Source organism: Aedes aegypti, chromosome 1 (genome assembly GCF_002204515.2).
Source record: "Aedes aegypti strain LVP_AGWG chromosome 1, AaegL5.0 Primary Assembly, whole genome shotgun sequence".
NCBI classification, from domain to species: domain Eukaryota; kingdom Metazoa; phylum Arthropoda; class Insecta; order Diptera; family Culicidae; genus Aedes; species Aedes aegypti.
In genome coordinates this window covers 238,724,117-238,746,953 of record NC_035107.1, presented here as the reverse complement: position 1 = coordinate 238,746,953, position 22,837 = coordinate 238,724,117, and the positions used below count along the sequence as shown (strand labels likewise).

Sequence of the window (22,837 nt, the reverse complement as noted above, 5' to 3'; positions counted from 1 at the left end):
GGTAGCCAAACACTTCGACCCACTAGGACTATTTTCACCCTCCATTCTGGTTACAAAGCTGCTTGTACAACGCTTGTGGCAATGCAAACTGGATTGGGACGAACCTGTGGACGCAAGAACTCTCGCGAAACATTACTAAAGGACCTATGTACATATGAGAGATTCTCTCCTCTCTCGTTCTCTTTCGATTATGATTTTGGGAAGTTTTTCACTATAGATCGAAAGTCAATTCCCTTGAATAGCATTACATACAAAAAACGCAACAGAAGAGGTTAATGTGACTCAGTTATTAATGAAAGAGAAAGTAAACAAAGAGAGCCTCTCAATGTTAGATAGGTCCTTTAGTAATGTTCCGCGAGAACTCAACTCGAATGGAACGAACTCAAGGATGCGCTCCCCAAACTGCTGCTAATCAAAATTCCCCGCCAAGTAACGTTCCATGGCGCAATTTACTACGAGCTACATGGATTTGCGGACGCTTCCAATGTGGCATACGGAGCGTGTACACCAAAGCACACTGGAAGACGGATCGGTCAAGTCTCGATTACTAATCAGCAAGTCCAAAGTGGCACCGATTCACCCACTCACAATACCACGCAAGGAATTATGTGCTGCACTTTTGCTCGTTAGGCTGGTGTGCAAAGTGCTACCCGCCCTCACCATTACGATTCGAAGAGTTAATTTGTATTCCGACAGCGAGATCGTCTTATCGTGGCTAAAGAAGCATCCTTATCAGCTACAGACGTTCGTATGCAACCGCATCAACGAGATTCAGGTCAACTCGGAAGGGTTTTCATGGAACTACGTTCGCTCACAACACAACCCAGCAGACATCGTTTCTCTTGGGCTACTTCCTAGCGAGCTCATGGTAAGCGAGCTGTTTTGGACAGACGGTGAGTATATCAATTCACCTGTCGTCAGTACCGGAGCGGCAAACGAAATTCCTGACGGCGAACTTCCGGAATTGAAAGCCAACGTGGTATCAATGCCGGCGCTCATCGAAGAGCCGCTGGAAATCTTCGAGACCTGCAGTCCTTTTCGACGACTCCAACGAACGATCGCATGGGTATTGCGGTTCAGTAACAACACTCGCAAACAGAAGGAAGACCGCATCACCAGTAGTCATCTCAACGTTCAAGAACTTCGAAGCTCAATGATCGTTATTGTAAGAGTAATTCAGCACGTCGAGCTTGGAGACGAAATCCTTCGAGTGAAAACGAAAACGCCTTGCAAACGAATTGGGAATCTTAATCCGATTCTCACCGACGACGGCGTGCTAAGGGTCGGCGGACGACTCAAGCACTCCAACTTGCCAATCGAATCGAAGCACCAACTGATTCTCCCGAATGCAAGCCCGGTAACACGCTGCTTGATCCGTGATATGCACCAAGAGCTTCTTCACGTTGGACCTGCTGGACTTCTTGCTGCAATCAGACGTCGTTTTTGGTTGCTACGCGCCCGATCAGCAATTCGACAGGTAACTGGATCGTGTGTGAAATGCTTTCGCGCAAATCCAACCGACATTACGCAGCTCATGGGGGACCTACCAAAGCAACGTGTAACGCCGTCTCCCGCCTTCAACATCACCGGTGTGGACTATGCCGGTCCGATTTTAGTCAAGCAGGGTACTCATCGAGCTAAGGTGGTCAAAACGTATATAGCTGTGTTCGTTTGCTTGGCCACGAAAGCCATACACTTGGAACTGGTGTCCGACCTGACGACCGACGCTTTCCTTGCTGCGCTCCAACGCTTTGTGCAACAAATTTTCATGGCACGAACAACGAGCTCCATAAGCTGTACGAGATGTTCCGAAACCAGCCCGACGTCGATCGTATCCTGCAGTTTTGCCACGTGAAGGAAATCGAGTGGCACTTCATTCCGCCAGATTCACCCGAGTTCGGCGGCTTGTGGGAAGCTGCAGTAAAGTGCACGAAGACACACCTGAAAAGAGTGATAGGCAATAAAACGTTAAATTTCGAAGAAATGTCTACGATACTCTGCAAAATTGAAGCAGTTCTCAACTCGAGGCCGCTTTTTGCAATATCAGGAGATCCAGCTGATCCTGAAGTGATTACTCCAGCCCATTTCCTGATAGGACGCCCTATGACTGCGATACCCGAGCCATCATACCAGGACCTCAATATCGGCCGGCTTGACCGCTGGCAGCATCTTCAACTGCTTCGAGAGCAGTTTTGGAGGGCCTGGTCCCGTGATTACCTGAGCAGCCTACAACCCAGGAAGAAGAATTGGAACACCTCCGCCAACGTTCGACCAGGCATGATCGTCCTGCTTAAGGACAAGAATCGACCACCTCTACAGTGGAAGCTTGGCCGCATCACATCTGTCCATCCCGGTCACCAAGGCCAACCTGATCAACGGAAGAAAGTTGAACCGCGACGCTTCAACCCGGGGGATGATGTTCCAAACGAAAAGCGTTCAGTGTAGCAGCGCCGACTCGCATCGCCCAATGCTGAACGCAACGATGTGCGTTTGGAAAGGAAGGAGATGAACGCGCGAAAACGACGACAGAACGGAAGAAGGAAAGCGAGGGAAAAGCGAATGCGAACGCCATTATTAGTTCACCCGCCTACCGAACAGGAAACATCGCGACGCGCTCGTGCAAGTTTTAATAAAGTTAAGTTTGTTAAAGTTAATTCCGACTACCGATTCATTTCCGACCGCGATCCGAAAGGAACCCGAAATTCCGCCCGATAAGAACCGTACTCTGGAAGTCCCGAAAATACAGTCCACCGAAACACGATTTTTTCCCGACCGAACAGGCTACTTAGCCTTGGCTCGCAGAAAAGCTCTCCGGACCGCTGAAAGAGCAAAAAAAACACTCGCGAACTACCGAGACGCCCGCAATACATGCCGTCAAACGATCAGGGAGGCGAAAGAATAGTCCTGGTCCGAATTTATGGACACCAATTATACATTTTGATTAAGTATTTAAAAAATCTCCAATAAAGTTGATCTAAGCAATGATCTTGAAGCTTTCTCAGTCTTGTGCTAATGACCGAGTAAAAACAGCCACTTTCAGTTTGCCATAAAATTTGAAAATTTTTCTGGACTCCCTTAGACATAAATATTTTGTCAACGTAGGTAGGACCATGGCTTCGAATGTGGACGGGTCCCTGACCATAACCATATAGGTCCTGACATCGATCATTTTTGGAGTAGTGGAATCAATGAGTCGTTTGCGATTATATTGGTTAACATTTCCTCATATATAGATTTACATATTCTATATTCAATTTTGCCCTGACATTTTACACTTTACCGCTTCTGGATTTGTTCAATACTTGCTAATGTGGCTACACAATTTAAGAGTATAAATTTATTGAAAATTGTGTGAATTATTTCAGGAGGCTGAAAGGCTGGCTCTGTTCTAGTTCGAGCGTAACATTGAAAAGAAGAAAATGTTTCAAAGATGCTATGAAAAATCATTTCACGATGCTATCTTACGCTTCAAATCCCACAAAAAAATAACTCATCATTTTTTCCTCCCCGCAGATGTACGAGTTCCGAGGTTCAACCTTCCAGGTACAGCAGCTAAACGGTGGACCCGGCGGTGACCAGCCAGACTACGTGACGGAACTGATTTAAGAGTAAACAACCTTCGAACAGCATCGAACCGTTTTGACCCAACTCAGCCCCAAAAGTGCAACAGTGGAACAAACCGTTTTACGCTCTCGAGATGGACAGAGAAAGAGAGAGCAACATCACTTTTTGGGTTTTTAGCATAGGATATCATCAGGAGACTAGAAAGCGGTTTGGAATTTACAAACCAACCGGAATCGCCGGATTGCCAATTTGGATTTGTAGAAAATGAATGCTCAATGTGTATGACACCCGAATGAAATACTCAAGTGAAGGAAAAGTTCGGAAAGCGATTTTTTAAATTACTGATGAGAGGCACAGATTACAAAACACTCTTTGATAGACAATAAATAGGAGATATCTTAAAAGGATAGTATTTATGACGGAGGAAGCAACATTGAAGAGATAAACGCACCCGGAGAAAATTGAATCATTCCACACGCGTACTCATTCCGAGTTTAAGTTGTAATTAATTTAAGTTCACAAAAATACATTAACAGATGACCACCAGAATCGAATTCGAGCTATCACGACCCGACTCCCCCTTCATTTAAAGGTGCTCGATAGGCAGGGAGCGGACGAGTGGCCATTTACTTCACTTGGATACCTCGGCGGTCTGGGGCCAGCGGCCATTTCGAGCTCATTATAATTTCTCCCATTTTCTGCCAATTACCAACGAACGTTCGCTCCACCACACTCTCACACGTGGTCGGTACCGGCACGCGCTTGAGTTCAACAAATGAATGCAATTAAAAATTACGCAAAACGAGATTGGGGGAAAAATTCTGCGCACCAAAAGGCATCAATGTGCAATTTTTCGAGAGAGGCAGGAAGAATATACTGAAAGGGATAAGAGGTCGAATGTGTCGAAATAGTCGAAATCAAGCATTTTTCGAATGGGTTTCCCTACGAAAGGCGGAAATCACGAAAGGCTCAACTCGTAAAAGCTGAAAATATCAAAATACTGAATGGTATTCAAGTCTTCTCTAGTAAATCTAGTTTCTAGATGTCATCTTGCAATTCAACTAGCCCGAATGACACTAACTTGCAAGCATCTTATCCGAACTTTATGAACATTCAGCTTTTTTTGTTTCGGCCTTAAGTTGGAATCCTTCGGATGTTACTTTTCTAGGGTTGCACAGCATCCAGTGAACTGACAATGGCAGTTGAAGAGGCACAATTTAATAATTTTGAAAATTACTTACAAATTCGTTGACATAAAAAAAACTCCGTGAGCTCACTAGAAAATTGTAAAAAATGTCGTTTTGATACAACCTGTATGAAAAATTTGTTTTAACTCAAAACTTATTACGAGTTTCAAAATCAATTCAGTTCAAATCAGCATCAAACGCCTCATTTCGTTCAATACTCTTTCGTTGAGAATATTTGTCTACCGTTCGCATTTGGAATACAACTTTTATGTATTTCGACCTAAAGACCATTCGACCTATTATCGCGATGCGAAACAACCCCCAACTGTGAAGTGAATATCAGCGCGTGTCGTTCGAAAAAAAAAGACTCAAAAATCCAACCGCCGACGCCAAACCGTCGAGGTATCGAGAGTCGAACATTGTAAATAATTAAATCTAGCAAAATGGATGAGAATATTTAAATTATTAAAAATCAATTATGTTAACGAGTTTACAGAGACATGCGGGAGGGTGAGGGCTTCGAACAAGGGTCTGAGGGATTGCATCGCCCTCGGGCTTTAGTTTCGATAGCCAGCCTCGGTGCGATAAAAAAGGGCTCGACCGATCCAATTCAGCGAGAGCGTCAAGAGTAACTGCCCATTTTGTGAAAGGATTGAAAAAGAGGACGACGCTACGAAAGGACAGCTACCCTCTATCGGGGATTACGCAAAAATGTACAAATCCGAAATGCGGCAGCCGTCTTGTTAGGTACTGTGTTGTCTTTTGTTTCGTTTCTATTTTTAAGAATTGTAATAGCATTAGATCGATTAAGCTGGATTCTCGGAAAGCCATGTATGGGAAAACGAGGACTAAATTCAATTAGATTTTAGAACCCAGACAGACAAACTCAAACACGGAAGAAACGGAACGGAGAGATTAGAACCGAATCGTCTTTTCCGAACAAAATGGTTTCTGTAAAGAGAAAAGTAAGCGTTTTAACTAAAGTCGGGAAAATGAACACACACATTAGAATGTAGCTAATGGAAAGCAGTTTTTTAGTAAAATTGTAACAATTATAAAACGGCATCGTTCGCACTATCGTACGTGGTAAATCACAACCTTGATGGCCATTAACGCCTTTCATCACAATGCACAAAAAGCATCCGTTCCCGTGAATGGGCGCAATTAAATTGATTCAATTGTTAATGCTTTTATTATCGTTTGAAATTGAGCTTTTGCTTGCGTATGTTGAATGCTTTCTCGCAGCGGGAATACACCGGGCTGGGTAAATACAATTAATTGGAATCGTGATCCGTATTAACGGTGAATGGCATTGGCTGGCTGTTTGTTGTAGCCAATGACCCCCCCTGACCAGATATCAAAAGCCATAAGCTTTGTATGCTCTTTGCGTTTATTTGCTCTGAAATTCGAGCAGTTAGTGGATCTGTTTGCACTGGTAAACTGTTTTTTTTTTTCGATTGAAATCTTTTGGGCTTATTATATGAGTGGAATGAGGTGAGATATCTTGGTCTCACACAGCGAGGCCACTATATACTAGAGCTCGACTAGAATGATTCGCCGAAATGATCAAACAGAGACTCTCTTCATTCGAGTCACGTCCCCGTAGAAGAACGAGATTTTTCATCTCACTCCACTCGTAGAATTTGCCCATTTATTTTACTTAGGCTATTCCTGTCTAAAGAATTATTAGTTATGTTTTAAAGTTTGTGTTCACTCAGAATATGTTTCAAATGCACAAATCGAAGTTCAAATTGCGAAAATAAATCCACGTGCAATTCACTGAATTGTTTAATGTTAACAATATAATTGGGAGTGGCAACCAGTACCCAGGCAAATGCTACAGCTGTCAATTAAATTGTCAAAGAAAGTTCACAGTGATTTACTGTGAAAGTGTTCATAGAACACTCATAAGGGTGCCAGGAAAGATTATCTTGTTCTTATCTTACGTCCCAATGCTCTTCCGATCGAAAACCGTTCTAAACTCCCGTTGACGGCAGCAAAATCAAGTGGGCCGTGGATTCGAACGAATAAGATTCGATCGAAAGTTGGATCCGCCGTAAACAAGAATTAGGGTGTATGTTCTTCTTCTTCTTCTTCTTCTTCTTCTTGGCGTAACGTCCTCACTGGGACAGAGCCTGCTTCTCCGCATAGTGTTCTTTTTGAGCACTTCCACAGTTATTGACTTGAGAGCTTTCTTTGCCAAAGTTGCCATTTTCGCATTCGTACATCGTGTGGCAGGTACGATTATACCACAGACAAATCATGTCTTGTCTTTATCGATCTGTGGCGGAACGATTAGGATGCGTGGGTGTTTTGATGACCTGGGTTGGATGGCACGCCAAGGTGAGCGATTAGGAAAATCCTGCTGTTGCTGTTTCCCTACTATTTCATTGATTTTTTCGGTATTCCTATTTATTTATATTTATTTATCCAACATCTGATTTTGTTGACTCATCACAGCTTGTAGTAGATCATTTGTAGAGTTAATAGCACCACGAAAACACGTGCTACTCATCAACTTTCTGCAAGCTGAACACATCTTATAGATCAGCGAGTTTGATCTGACCTCCTCCCATGCACTCGCACTGAGGTGTGAGTATTTCAAGTGGAACGTAGCCTTGCAAACCCCTTGACATCACTTTCATCGGTAAATGAAACTGCACAACCGTGACAACGTTCCTCCATATAGCACTTCTGATTACTGGTTCTTTGAGTGAGAATTTTCGGAACACTACTAGTCGCGCCAATGGATTGATGGACAATTGCCTTATAGACCACAAAACTACAATTTAAAAATCTCAAAAACACGTAAAAAGCGTAACGAAACTATTAAGCGGAATGGATACTACAACCAAAAACTTTGTTTACAAACAGAACAGTAATATGAGAAGGAGAAGCGCAATTCATGCTTTGGAAATGTTCTATCAATAAATGATGATACGAACTTTTTACGAGATGAGCCATTATGATCAATTTAACCCCGGATTACGGCACTCTTTATAATTACCGCTGTATATGACAGAGCTTCAAAAGCTGATTAAACAAAAGAGACTTTCTAAAATTAATTAATAATCTTTATAATCTAAGCAATAATTATTTTTTTGAAATCGGTTTTACGTGCTGTATATATGTTTTTCTTATCTCGTTTATTTGGCAGGCTCGGGCGCTATATGGCATAACAGAGCCGAAATCGTTTTCTTTTTGAAGTAGGCCGTCATTGAAGTTTGTATGCATTATTGATGATTGTTGCTAATTTTTCCCACGATTTCTAAGTAATGAAAATGAGTCGGTTTGCACTGACATAGCTGAAAAAGTATCAGTATACTTTCTGTATGTGAGGGCATGTAGTGATACTTGATGTCATTTATGAAAGCTGAGTTTTATTACTTTGAAATTGTGAGCTGCAAAGCCAACATGGCTGCCAAAACGAATGACGGGCTACTTAACCTTAAAGTTATCACCTGGAATATTCCGTTGACCTAGCCAGAAATTTGTCAAGTACTTCTTATAAATTGACGCAGAATTCATTAGTGCGCATCGTACCTTAGTGCTGTGCGTACACGAATTCTCTCTGCTCTTGGAAGTTTTTTTTAAAACTACCTAAAGCAATAAAACAGTACATTTCAGTGCTACAAAAACAGTACTTTTCAGTGGTAAAATTAAAAACGGTACTTTTCAGTGCTACTAAAACAGTACTTTTCAGTACTATTTTCTACTATTGATCCCTTTACGATCCTTGTTTGGACCCGTGCCTTCGATTTTTCGTTGGACCCGTTGGCGAAAGCTAGCGGTGGTTATCCTTCTTGGACACCGTCTTGGGAAAAAACCTCTCGAAGGTCACGTCTTTCTCGTTTATTAACTAAACATGGTATCAACAACTAATAAAAGGAAGGGTGAATCTCTGAATTCACTACTTCCTTCCAAAAAAGTGGGTTTTAAAACTGTCACTACATGTGGCAAGAATGGAAGAAAGGACGCTTCCCCGGAATGCGAAGTTTCTTCCAAGGGTGAAATGAATAATTGTATCGAAATGAGCAATCAGTTCGATGCTCTAGACAAATTTTCCGAACACCAAATCGAAGCAGCCTCTAGCCCAGGCTCTTTGATTCAAGTGAGGAAGCAAAGAGTGCCGCCTATCGTGGTCAGTTGTTCCGAATTTGGGGGATTTAGGCAGGAGATCTTGAACTCCATTAGGGGAATCAAGGTTTCCTTCCAAATCGCAAAGAAAGGAGACTGTCGCGTTTTGCCGGAAACTATTAAAGATCGTGAACTTCTTCTCAGACATCTTGAAGAGAAGAAGCAATTTTTTTTACTTATGACGACAAAACTGAACGTTTGTTTAAAGTTGTCTTGAAAGGTCTCTCAAGTGACTATAAGTCACCTGAAGAGATCAAAAATGGAATAAATGATTTACTTGGATTTTCCCCAGTCCAAGTAATCATTATGAAAAAGAGAACCCAATCTGGCATTGTTCGGAAAGGGCTTTCTCAAGAATATTATTTAGTTCACTTCAACAAAAAAGAACTAAATAATATTAAAGCTTTAGAAAAAGCTAGACTTATGTTCGATGTCCGTGTGACATGGGAACATTTCCAGAAACCTGGAGGAAATTACCAGAACCCCACTCAGTGCCGTCGGTGCCAAAAGTGGGGTCATGGTACAAAAAATTGTCGCATGGATGCTAAATGCATGATTTGCGGAGGTTCTTCTCACGCTAAGGACGACTGTCCTGTGAAAGAAGATACCAGAAAGTTTGAATGCGCCAATTGCAAGGGCCCTCACAAAGCTAACTTTTGGGAATGCCCTTCACGCAAAAGAGTCGTTGAGGCTCGTGCCAGGCAGATGAAGGATAATATCCGTTACGATAACGGTCGTTTCCGGAATTTGCCTGGTAGAGTATCGAACAATGCTCATTTTTCAGTTAACGATCGCTTGATTAGGAATCATACCCACCAGGAAGATCATAATCATGCTCATTCACAAACAAATTTTAATCCGTCGGGTAGCCGTTCGAATCTTTCAATTTCGAATGTATCTACCCACGGTAAATCCTTTGCCGATATCGTAGAAGGTAATTTGAACTCTTCCCCTATTCGTTCCATGAGTACCCATTCTACTTGTTTCAAATCAAATGGAAAAAACCCTACCGCCACAGGTAACTCCTACCCCGCTTCTTCGTCTACCGAAAATTCCAATGGGAAATCATCAGATGATATGTCTGCCTCTGATTTTAATTTTCTATCTGAACAATTGAATCTAATGATTGATGCAATGTTCAAAGCCACCACTATGACTGAAGCAGTCCAAGTAGGTGTAAAATTTACAAATAAAATTGTTATTGGATTACGTTTTTCTAATGGATCCAAATAATAATTTAAATATTTTAAATTGGAATGCTCGTTCTCTGAATGGTAAAGAGGACGAGCTGTTTAATTTTCTTACAGCTAATAACGTGCATATAGCAGTTATTACCGAAACTTATTTAAAACCTGGATCCAAATTTAAAAAAGATCCTAACTTTTTTGTTTATCGTAATGATCGACTTGATGGGGCATGTGGGGGAGTTGCAATCATCATTCATAGGCGTATAAAACATCAACTGTTTTCGTCATTTGAAACTAAAGTTTTTGAAACTTTAGGTGTTTCTGTTGATACACAGTTTGGTAAATATACTTTCATAGCTGCCTATTTGCCTTTTCAATGCTCTGGACAGCAAGTTAATTTGCTCCAAACTGACTTGCGAAAATTGACTCGCAATAAATCCATTTTTTGTCATTGGTGACTTTAATGGCAAACATCGATCATGGAATAATTCTCAAAGTTATTCCAACGGCAGAATTTTATTTGATGAGTGCTCTTCAGGATATTTCTCAATTCAATACCCTGATAGCCCTACATGTTTTTCCTCTTCTAGAAATCCATCTACGATTGACTTGGTCTTAACCGACTCTAGTCATCTTTGTAGTCAATTAGTTACTCATGCTGATTTTGATTCTGATCATGTCCTGTTACATTTCAAATATCCCAAGAAGCGATTCTCAATCCTATCAGCTCCACTTTCAATTATTTACGAGCCGACTGGAATATATATGAAACATTTAATGACTCTAATCTTGATGTTCATATTCCCTTACAAACAAAACTTGATATTGACAATGCTCTTGAAACTTTAACAAATTCCATTGTTGAAGCCAGGAGCAATTCCAAAATGTGAAGTAAAATTTGAATCCGTGATTATAGACGATGATCTTAAACTCTTGATCCGTTTTAAAAACGTGAGGAGAATGCAATTTCAACGCACTCGCGATCCTGCTATGAAAATTATATGGCAGGATTTGCAGAAAGAAATCAAGAAACGTTTCGCACAATTAAGAAACAAAAATTTTGCAAAATAGATTTCTTAATTGGACCCTGGCTCTAAGCCCTTTTGGAAATTATCTAAAATCTTGAAAAAAAAAAACCTCTGAAGCCAATACCGGCATTGAAAGAGGAAAATAAATTATTACTAACTAATTTCGAAAAAGCTCAAAAACTTGCTATGCAGTTTGAAAGCGCGCACAATTTTAATTTAGGACTTACTAGTCCAATTGAAAATCAAGTTACTCAGGAGTTCGAAAATATTCTCAATCAAGAAAACGTTTTCGAAAATTCTTGGGAGACTGATTTGGAAGAAGTGAGAACTATTATTAAAAAATTCAAAAATATGAAAGCTCCTGGCAATGATGGAATTTTCTACATCCTCATCAAGAAACTTCCAGAAAGTAGCTTATCATTCTTAGTTGATATATTTAACAAATGTTTTCAATTAGCATATTTTCCTGACAAATGGAAAAATGCTAAGGTTGTTACAATTTTAAAACCAGACAAAAATCCTGCAGAAGCTTATAGCTATCGTCCAATCAGTTTGCTTTCCTCCATCAGTAAACTTTTTGAAAAGGTCATTTTGAACAGAATGATGGCCCACATCAACGAAAATTCACTTTTTGCCAATGAACAGTTAGGATTCCGCCATGGACATTCGACCACTCATCAACTTTTACGTGTGACAAATTTGATCCGTTCCAACAAATCTGAAGGCTATTCTACTGGTCTTGCTCTTCTAGACATAGAAAAAGCATTCGACAGTGTTTGGCATGAAGGTTTGATCGTAAAATTGAAAAACTTTAATTTTCCAACATACATTGTTAGAATAATTCAAAGTTATCTGTCAAATAGTACACTTCAGGTTAATTATCAGAACTCTAGATCTGAAAGACTTCCTGTAAGAGCTGGTGTTCCCCAAGGCAGCATTTTGGGACCAATTTTATACAATATTTTCACACCTGACTTACCTGAGTTACCACAGGGATGTCAAAAATCCTTTTTTGCGGATGACACAGGCCTCTCCGCCAAAGGACGAAGCCTGCGTGTCATCTGTAGTCGATTGCAAAAAAGTTTGGATATTTTTTCTTCATACTTGCAAAAATGAGAGATTTCTCCTAATGCTTCCAAAACTCAACTAATAATATTCCCACATAAACCAAAAGCTCTTTATTTGAAACCTTCAAGTAGACATGTTGTCACGATGAGAGGGGTTCCAATAAATTGGTCAGATGAAAGGGCTCATGCTAGATAAGAATTTAAATTTCAAAAATCACATTGAGGGTATTAAAGCCAAATGTAGTAAATATGTAAAATGTCTCTATCCCCTTATCAATAGAAAACCAAAACTTTGTCTTAAGAACAAGCTTTTGATATTCAAACAAATTTTCAGGCCAGCCATGTTGTATGCTGTACCAATATGGACTAGCTGTTGTAATACCAGGAAAAAAGCTCTGCAGAGAATTCAAAATAAAATTTTGAAAATGATTCTGAGACTTCCTCCCTGGTATAGTACCAATGAGTTACATAGAATATCCAATGTTGAAACATTGGAACAAATGTCAAATAAAATAATTAATAAATTCAGGCAAAAATCGTTGCCACGATTAATGCGTTATATGTTTAGGTTAAGTGAGGTTAAGTATATTCAAAGCGTTTTTTTTCTCTTATAAGCAGGTGAAATCAACTCACCTGTAAAAAATCTGAACTGCTACGGCAAATGAAATGTAATATGTTTTTAACAAAATGTTAATAAAATCTTAAATTTGTTTTACCGAATTAGGATGATAGTGTTTTCAAATAACACAGAACACCTAGTTATAAGAAATGAATGTAATGTTTGGAATGATACTAATTAAAAAACGCAGGATTCAATATATTCTACAGATGTAGCTTTCAATGCTTCTCAGATGATGAAGAAATCCGCGAGTAATCTGTAGTAAGGTATTAGTTGAAAATACCGCCATAATAAGTGGAGTAAAATTAGTTCAGATTGAAAAAAAATTAAAAAAAAACGAATTTCGTCAGTTCAGAAATTTTTCAAATAAATCGCCAGGAATCTGGCAAACATCTCTAATGACATCTCGAAAGTATGTTAGAAATGTAGATACCCAAACAAAATCTTAGTAAATATATCTGGCAGCGAACCTCTAATCAACAAAGCGGAATTTAAAATTTATTGACAGTAATTGAAATGGCTCCGAAGCCCCGTTGAGAACTTTTTACGCCCCCTAGGGGTCCGCGGACCCCTGGTTGGGAAACCCTGCCTTAGAGCTTCCATTCACAAGATATATGCCGTTAGAAGCCTTTCACCATACAAAAAAAATGGGAAAACTTCTACTAATCAACTGTACATATGAGCAATTTGATAGCAACTTAATGTGCAACTTACTATATATTGTACCGATTCACTTTCAAACCGGTAGAATATTTAATTTTAATTTCCGTTTTCGGGGATAAGGCCCATCCAACAACATCCGTCCAAGCAAAGGCGCACGTACCCCTTTTTTTAAACTTGTGTTCATCATCCTACGTTAAAAACCCACAATGGTGAGACCCCATGGCTGGGCTCAAAGGCTGGCCCCTCTGACCATCCTTCTCTACTCATTTTTTGTGGGATGCCCATCTGGCATTCCCATTCTGGTGAAGAACTAGCCATATGTTAATGTTCTAAAATTCACCTGTATAAAAACAAATAATTTGAGATGAGCATTGCCGTTTTATTTTGATGGAAGTTTAGTCGTTCATCTGAAATATGATACATTTCGGAGCGGTTCATTTTTGAAATAAGGAAGCTTATGCAGTTAGTGATTCTTTTTATGGTTGGACGTATTTTTATAATAATGAGAATCGAAGAGTAGTGTTATATCATGTTATTTTATGAGCCAGTTTATTATACTTATTGATTTACTCAAAATTTAATTTCGATGGGAGGCTTAATATAATGCCAAATATTGATTTTTGATGAACCGCTGCAATTTATCGATCGGATCGTCGGATCCGGTTTGTAATAGAAGGCTTGGAGGCAGAACCGAGAATGGAGAGATGCGGCCACGAACCGAGTATTGTGGCGTGAAATTGTTGATTCAGTGTTATCTGTTTAGATGATAAATAAATGGAATGAATTACTTACCTACTGGGGGTTTCCTTAGCATAGTGATAACCTCTGAGGCTACAAAGAAGGCTACACTGAAGGTGGCTGAAATCGATTCCCGGTCGATCCAGGATTATTTGAGAATGGAAATATCCTCATCTTCTCTGGGCAGAGAGTATCTTCGTACCTGCCACACGATATACACTACCCGTCATAAATACGGACTCACTAAAATAAGTATTGCAAGTTGCAACACTCAGCTGAATAATGAATCACCCCCAAAAAGTTTAGCATCACCTCAAAACACGTTAATTCACATTGCTATGTCTCGAGATCCTTACGACTTGCAAAGAAGCGATCTTCAGCAAAGTTATTCAGGGGATCAAGGACATCCGGAGAGCAAACAGTTTAGTTCGTGATTTTGCCGCTAGGTGGCGCTAGTGAGCATGTAAAATTGAGCATTTCAAACTAGTACTAGCTCATGATTCACAAGAGATAGAAAGTTCGAGTCTTCAGCAAAGTTGTTCAGGGGATCAAGGACATCTGGAAAGCAAATAGTTTTGTTCGCGGTTATTCCGGTAGACGGCGTAAAATCTAAAATTATGCATTTCAAACTAGTTCTAGCTTGTGATCCACAAGAGTTAGAAAGTTCGAGTCTTCGGCAAAGTTGTTCAGAAGGTAAAGGACATCCGGAAGACAAACAGTTTGATTTGGCGCTAGTGATCATTTCAAACTAGTTCAACATTAAGTGAATCAGACCTGAATCACTTGAATATTAAGTGAACCAAACCTGAAATACAGGTCGGACTCGATTATCCGGAGTATCGGTTTTTTTTCACTCCGGATAATCGAATCACTAAGAAAAAAATTGAAATCTTTGACAAAAGAACTGAAACATTGTCTTTTTTCGTTATTTCATTTATATGATGCTGTGGCGTAGCCAGAAATTTTTTCTATGAAGAGTAGGGTCTTTTTACAAGAAAAACAATTGTCCGGCATACCGTAATTTCGGGTGAAATTGATCACTGTGTCACACGATTTTATTTCCCTCTAAAAGAGCACAGTAATCAATGCAACCTATGTAAATGAACGTTGTTTGTCTTAACTATTGTCGAATTGCATGTTGTGAAGCTTTTTGTGTTAAGGAATGTTTATTTCTATGAAAACAATAGAATATTCCATAATCGTGTTCTGGGTAGTACTGGCAGACATCAATAAACTTATAGTTTTAAACAAGGAGTTGGACATGATGTCAATCTGAAAATTTGTAAGGATGCTTGAAATATATCCCCAAAACGAGTTCTATCATCAAAATTCGTACCAACTTGTTCATTTTGTTGTAATAATTGAATTTTTTATAGAAATCAGAAGATTCCTTCGGAAATTGCCTACGTATTAGCCTTTCTGAGGTCTTTTCAGAGAACATACCAATGTCCCCGATAAGATCAGCTCAAAGCTATAAATTGAATGGTTAGAGATACATCATATTTTTATTACTTACATTTAGTTTCTTACTAGGTAAACAAATTCAATTTTTTAAATTTATTATAGGGTGATTCAGGGCGCAATCTGTAATTATTTAGTTTTAATAAGGATAAGGATATATTCCATGAAAAACCGATCTAGTGTGTCACCGAATTCCGCGAAAATTTGCTATTTTGTTCCTTATCCGAAATAAGGATACACGTGTTTTTGCAATTTTTTAATAAAGGTGACCATTTCCGAAATAGGGTGACCAGAAAAATCGCGATTTTGCATTTTTCTTATTTAAAAAAAATATAACTTTTGAACCACTCAACCGATTGCTCATACCGTCCGGATTTTGATTCACCACGGTACACAAATGAAAGCCCTTGAGTTGCCCTACAAAACTTCATATTTATTTTCTTGACCTAGTTCGGTTGACCAAAAGTAGGTCAATTTAAAAAAAACTAATTTTACAAAAAAAACAGATTTTTCTCGATTTGAAACATTTTTTTTATTAAATTACAGTTAACTCTCCCTAACTCGATATTCCGTATCTCTATATCGAGTTAGAGAACCATACTGAAAGATGGTTTTCATGGCTAACTCGATGGTCCCTTGAGTCGCAGTTGTACTGATTTCGTGTTCTGTAACTCGATACCTCCCTAACTCGATACCTCCCTAACTCGATGGTCCCTTGAATATCGAGTTATGGATAGTTGACTTACAACCTCTCTAGACAAGGCGGTTGCGGTACTCGCAAAATGGCTCAAATTCAAACACTACCCCGAAAAAAATTTTTTTTTCGAAAATTTTTGAAACGGCATATCTGGATTATACCTCAAATGAAAGCCCATGAGTTGCCCTACAAAACGTCATATTTAGTTTTTTGACCTAGTTCGGTTGGTAAGAAAAAAATCGATTTGAAAATCACTATTTTTTTTATGAAAAACTTGTTTTTCTCGATTTGAAGTCCTTCAAAATTCATATACCATGCTGATCTTAAAGTTTATATAACGTAGAGTTATCATGCCAAATTTCAACATAATCCGTGCAGTTTTACTATAGTTATATCAGTTTTAGTGATTTTGCATGTTTAGTGACATGAAATCATTGGGGGTCATTTTGCCCCACTTCCCCCTAATATAAAAATCTAAAACTTTGCAAAACATCTTCTTTTATATAGTAGAACAATCCCTGAAAATTTCAGCCTGATCGGAGAACATCAATACAACTTCCCTTGGAAAGGGGGTTGCGGTTCTCGCGAACTGGCTCTTAATAACCTTAATAAACCTTTGAAAAAACTCCGTTTAGCCCGAAAAGGCCCACACTACAGGAGGTTGTTAAGAGTATACCTTAAAACCGTTTCTAAACTTCTTAGTTTTGTATCGTATGAATACATCTACCCTTGTAGTATGCTATAAAACATTCATAAGAGCTATTGTATAGCCTTATTGAGCTCAACTAGCGGTATTAAATCTTTTACGATATCCTAACACACGATGTTAAGAGCTTATGATTGAACAAACATCAACCAATAATTTGTTTATAAACCATAACCTTTTTTTGATATTGAAACCATCATGATGTCTGCCGACTCAAATTAAAATAATCATTTTTTGCGTGGCAGAAAATTTCCTTACGATCGCGTGAAATTCTTGCCAATAAAAATTTACAGGTGGAATGACATAAAATTTTTCGATTTACAGCAACGCGCCACAATTACGACATCATTATTGGCTATCCAATATTTTACTCCATTCCATTTTCAAAATGATTTCATGCTCATCTCAATCATAAATTGAAATTTCCCACGCATATTGTAATTATCAATCCGAAACGGCGACAATAAAAATGGATTCCATCCAGTTAAATCTTGCTGGTCTTGTCTGGGATGGTTTAAGATCAATTGGTGATTATTCCGAACAATATAATCATTCATAAACGCTTTTGATCTTAAGAACCCGTGCGCAAAACCCTCACTGGCTAAAATATTCCTAAATCAGAAAATTTGTTCAGCACTAAGACAAATTGGTTTTTTGGGAGCCTTGACTTAAACTTAATGCACTCAGGAAAGCTAGTCAAAAAAGGTAAACAAATCGGAAGATTCAATTTTGTGATGCAATTCATTTTATTCAATTTGTGTCGTTATATATCTAACTGTTTTATTGGAATGAATTGTTATAATAAAGCCCGTCGTGCTTGATCGGTTGTATTGATGCAGAAAACGGTAAGCGAGAAGTGCCTGCTGCTGTTGTGTCCAGCATAGTTGTCCCACTAGAACGGGAAGTTCAGGCAAGTATGAGAAAAATATGCGATAGTCTGTTAATTCTTCGAGAGTAATATTTGTCATTTCTATGTTTGCGTTCTGATAAATACATAACTCACTACGTGGTTATCATTATCAACATAATGATATTGATAACCACACGCCGACTGCATTCCAATAACATGCATTTAAGAAGGCTTTAACATGACTTAGCGTAGTCTTAGAAGTTTTACTTATGCCTTGACATGACAAGCAAGATGAGGTTTTAAGTATAGGTTTTAATAGACACTACACAGCTCCTTCAAAATACAATTTATTATCAAAAAATGTGGCCAGCAAATAAGTTTTAACGGGAGCTCTTGTAGATATCTACAAAGCATTTTAAAGTGGGTTTTACCGAAAAGAACGTTTGGCACTTTGCAATGCTTTATTAAATCTGTTAGGAATGAATACATCTCTAATAAAACATACATAAATAACATCTAAGATCAAAATGCACTGAAATTGTTACTTGGGACGTGAATTAAAATAAACCTTAATAATTTAATAACGAGACGAAACAAACCGGAATAATTGTAGTCTGGTGTATGATACCTGAATCAATTGAAGTAACTCAGACACGATTCACTTGAATATGAAGATGAATTTCGATATCAGATGAAAATTAATGAACTGATAGATGTGAATCACTTGAATATGAGCTTATCAAAACTAAAACATTTGAAAATGAAGTGAATCGGACCTGAATCATTTGTATATAAAATGTATCAGTGCTGTATTCTTCAAAAATGAAGTGTCACATGACATGAATCATTTGGATAACAAGCGAATCATATCTGAATGAATTGAACAAGAAGTTAATCGGTCCTGAATTACTTGTATATGATGTTAATATTACCTTAAACACTTGACTATGAAGTGAATCAGACATGAATCACATGATGTTATTCTCACCTGAAACACTTCAATATGAATTGGACATGAGTCTCTTGGAAACACTTGAATATAAAGTGAATGAGACCTGAATGCCTAAAATTTACTTCAAAAGTCAAACATCAATCAATTGGATATTGAACTAATCAAACCTGAAACACGTACATAAAGTAATTCAAGCATGAATCACTTGAAAATGAAGTGGATCAGCCCTAACCTGCTTGAACATCAAGTCATACCTGTAAAAGTGGAAAATTCTAGATGAATCAAACCTGAACTACTTGAATATCAAGTAATTCGTACTTGAAATGGGTGAATATGAAGTGCTTCAGACCTGCAGCACTTGAATATAAAGCGAATTAAACCTGAATCACTTGAATATGGAGCGACTTCGACATGAATCACTTGGATATGAAGCGAATAAAACATAAATCACTAAAAATAAATCCTAAATCTCTTGAATATGAAATCAATCAGACCTGAATCACTTATGCATAAAGTGAATCAAATTTGAAACATTTGAAAATGAAGTGAATCAGTTGAAATCATTTGAACATCAATGAATCAAACCTAAAATAGTCGAATATGAGTGAATCAGATAAGAATCACTAGGATATGGAGCCTTGAACCATGAAGAGATTCTGACTTGAATAATTTGAATATGATGAATCAGGGCCGGATTTACAAATGTGGGGGCCCGGGGCCATTGGCTTGTGGGGGCCCCTTTCTCAGAAAAGCTTGTTGGTGTTTCAGAACAGATTAGATATTACTAATGTTTGCTGAAAGGTTTAAATTATCAGAAGTCATGTTTATATGTTTACAGGTTAAATTCAATGTTTTTTGGGGCTTATTCGTCAACAACAAAATTCATTTGATGATTCCTACCTGTTTGGTACTTTTATCCAAATTTGGCTTATTCTATTCCGGTATTAATATTCAAGATGTTAAACATACAGATTTATTTAACAGTTATGAATTGAAGAATTTTTGTGTAGGGCTGGCAGCAGGTCTTCTCTAGAAACTTGGTATCTGTTTCAATACAAGTCTTATGGAAAGTCTTTAATCAAAATGGTATCTAAAATCTATTTTTACTTACAGTGAATCCTGATGCAAAATTTTACAGGCTTCAGAGAAAAATTAAAATATTCAAAAATTTTGTCTCAAATGTCTCGAACAAAAACTTCAAGAAATCTTTTAGTGATTCGTCCAGAGTTTTCATCTGGAATACTTTGAGAGGCTCATACAGAATCCTCTCTAGCAATTCTTCTAAAGGTTCCTGTACCGATTCTCCCAAAATTTCTTCCATCAATTTTACAAAGGATACTTAGAGTATTTTCTCCAGCATTCCTACAGGAAATCTTTGAGCATTCTAACGATATTCCCTCCAGTGGTTTCCTCAACGATATCCCATTTTTTTTCCAAAGACGATATTAGAAGTTTCCCAAATATTTTTAACGTATCCTTTAAACGAGTTCTCCAGTTTTTACTTAAGGAGATCTCATAAAATTTTTTTGAAGATATTATGAACGTTAATCCCGGAAGACTTACTAAAAATCGATGGAAGAATCACAGGAAAATGCATAGTTACTTAAGACTTTCTTTGAAAACATCTAGGAGAATCTTTAGTGAAATTTCTTATGGAGTCTTTAAGGTTATTTCTATGATTATCGTTGGAAAATCCAAGTTCTATTCTTGAGATATCCGAAACAAAATTCTTGAATGGATCCCTTAGGAAATCTCTTAGAGGAATTCCACGAGAAATAATCACTTAATGATCTGCTGGAGAAAGCTACGGAATAATCTGTGAATACCTGAAATCTAACGTTGTTTCTAGAGAAAATCATGAAAAAATACAAACAGTAATACGAGTAGTAATACTATCATAATGTCACGTGGAATTACAAACTAAAAAGAGAAATGAAGAGAAAAGAAGGCTCTTAAACAGTATCAGCTCTGCAGTGTGATCTATAGTCGTTGTCAAAATAATATTTTATAATTAAGTTCTATTACTTGATCTGCAGATCTATATATTGCATTCGAACCTAATCTTACACTTCGTTGAGAAACCTTTCGTTACAATTGGAAAAGTTACGCTAGAAAATCGTTAGGAATTCAAACATATTGCACTATACTTGTTTATCCAATTTTTTTTTCTGAATCTTCTTGTTTCTCATGAAGTCTACAATATCCCAGTTTGAATGTTGTTATATTTTTTTTAGTAATTTCATTTGACTTTATTTGCATAAATTTCACCCAATACTCTAGATTCCTTAAAATAAAATTCAACCTTTCAAAGCATATGATGCGAATAAAAAAAGTATGAACTATTGCATTGATTCTAATTATTCGTAAAAGTTTAACTACAAATATGATTGTCAAGATTTGTGGGGGCCCGGGGGCCATGGCCCCCTCGGCCCCCCGTAAATGCGGCCCTGATGATGAATATAAGTCCTGACTGAGTCACTCGCACATGGAGTAAGTCATACCAGAATCACTAGAATACGAATCAGATATGATACACTTGAATATACATTTGATCAGCCCTGCATCACTTTAATTTAATATGATTCCGTCCCTAATTATTTCAACTTCCAAATGCCAAAGGATTTCTGAACAGCATTCTGGAAATTCTATCTTATCAAATTCATAATGTTTAGGTACAGTCATCCCTCCAGAGTAAACTGTTTCCTGGATGCCCTTGACTTTGCCGAAGACTCAACCTTTCTATCTCATCTGGCTCAAAAAATAGAATTTGTTTCTTATATTTAATTAAATATGCGTACTAGTGCAACCTAGTGGCAAAATTAGGAACAAAAAATTTGATATTTGGATGTCTTTTACTTTATTTCCGTTCTTTACTTGCCGAAAACTCGAACTTTCTATCTCTTGTGGATCACTAGCTAGAACTAGTTCAAAATGCTCAGTTTTACATGCTCACTAGCGCCACCTAGCGGCAAAATCTCGAATCAAATTATCTGTCTTCCGGATGTCCTTGACCTTCTGAACAACTTTGCCGAAGACTCGAACTTTCTGTCTCTTGTGGATCACAAGCTAGAACTTGTTTAAAATGCTCAATATTGCATGCTCACTAGCGCCACCTAGCGACGAAGTCTACAACCTAAATGTTTGTTTTCCGGATGTACTTGGCCTTCTGAACAACTTCGCCGAAGACTCGAACTTTCTATCTCATATGGATCACAAGCTGGAACTAGTTCAAAATGCTCAATTTTACATGCTCACTGGCGCCACCTAGCGGCAAAATCACGAACCAAACAGTTTGCTTTCCCGATGTCCTTGATCCCCTGAACAACTTTGCTGAAGATCGCTTCTTTGCAAGTCCGTATTTATGACGGGTAGTGTACGAATGGAAAAATGGCAACTTAGGCAAAGAAAGCTATCAGTTAATAATTGTTAATAAATGTAAAGCAGTTTCTGTCCCAGTGGGGACGGAATGCCAAGAAGAAGAAAAAGCAGCTGAAGAAAATTTACGAACTAAATATTTCCACAATTTTGAACTTCAAAAAGACAGTTACACTAAATTCACGTTTAAATAAGAATTTACTTACCGGGTCGAGCAAGTAATAAATAAAGTCCCGAAAGCACTGCTCACAGTTAATAATCCCATTGAGTCGTAAGCTTTACAGGGAGGCAACATTGAATGGTTTCGGCCGCGGAACGGTCCTGCACTTCCTATCCACGCCGAAAAACAAGACTGCTCAAGTCGCCCAAATAGCCCTACTTGTGAACGATAATAACATTTGGTTTTTATTTCTTCTGTGCGGTGGTTGAGCTGCAGAAATGCTGTTCCGAGTTGTGTTTTGCTACGGGAAGCTTTGCTTTAGGCATTGGCCACCAGTCGGCAAGCAGCGGCACACAGTGGTCCTGATTTAAAAATTTATGGCAAAAATTACGCCTCCTCAATATTTTCTTGTTTTTGAGCCATAAAAAATGGTTAGGAAGATGATT

General features: G+C 38.2%; 1 protein-coding gene across 5 annotated transcripts in view; it reads left to right on the top strand.

Moving 5' to 3' along the window:
- LOC110674038 (cadherin-87A) overlaps positions 1-5,448 on the top strand; it is an 869,996-nt gene extending 864,548 nt beyond the window's left edge. For all 5 annotated transcript variants that reach the window (XM_021837330.1, XM_021837335.1, XM_021837332.1 and 2 more), the window contains one exon: positions 3,514-5,448. In XM_021837330.1, the coding sequence (XP_021693022.1) occupies positions 3,514-3,606 (93 nt within the window). In that variant the 3' untranslated portion in view covers positions 3,607-5,448. The remainder of the gene's footprint in view (positions 1-3,513) is intronic.
- Positions 5,449-22,837: the final 17,389 nt, after the last annotated feature.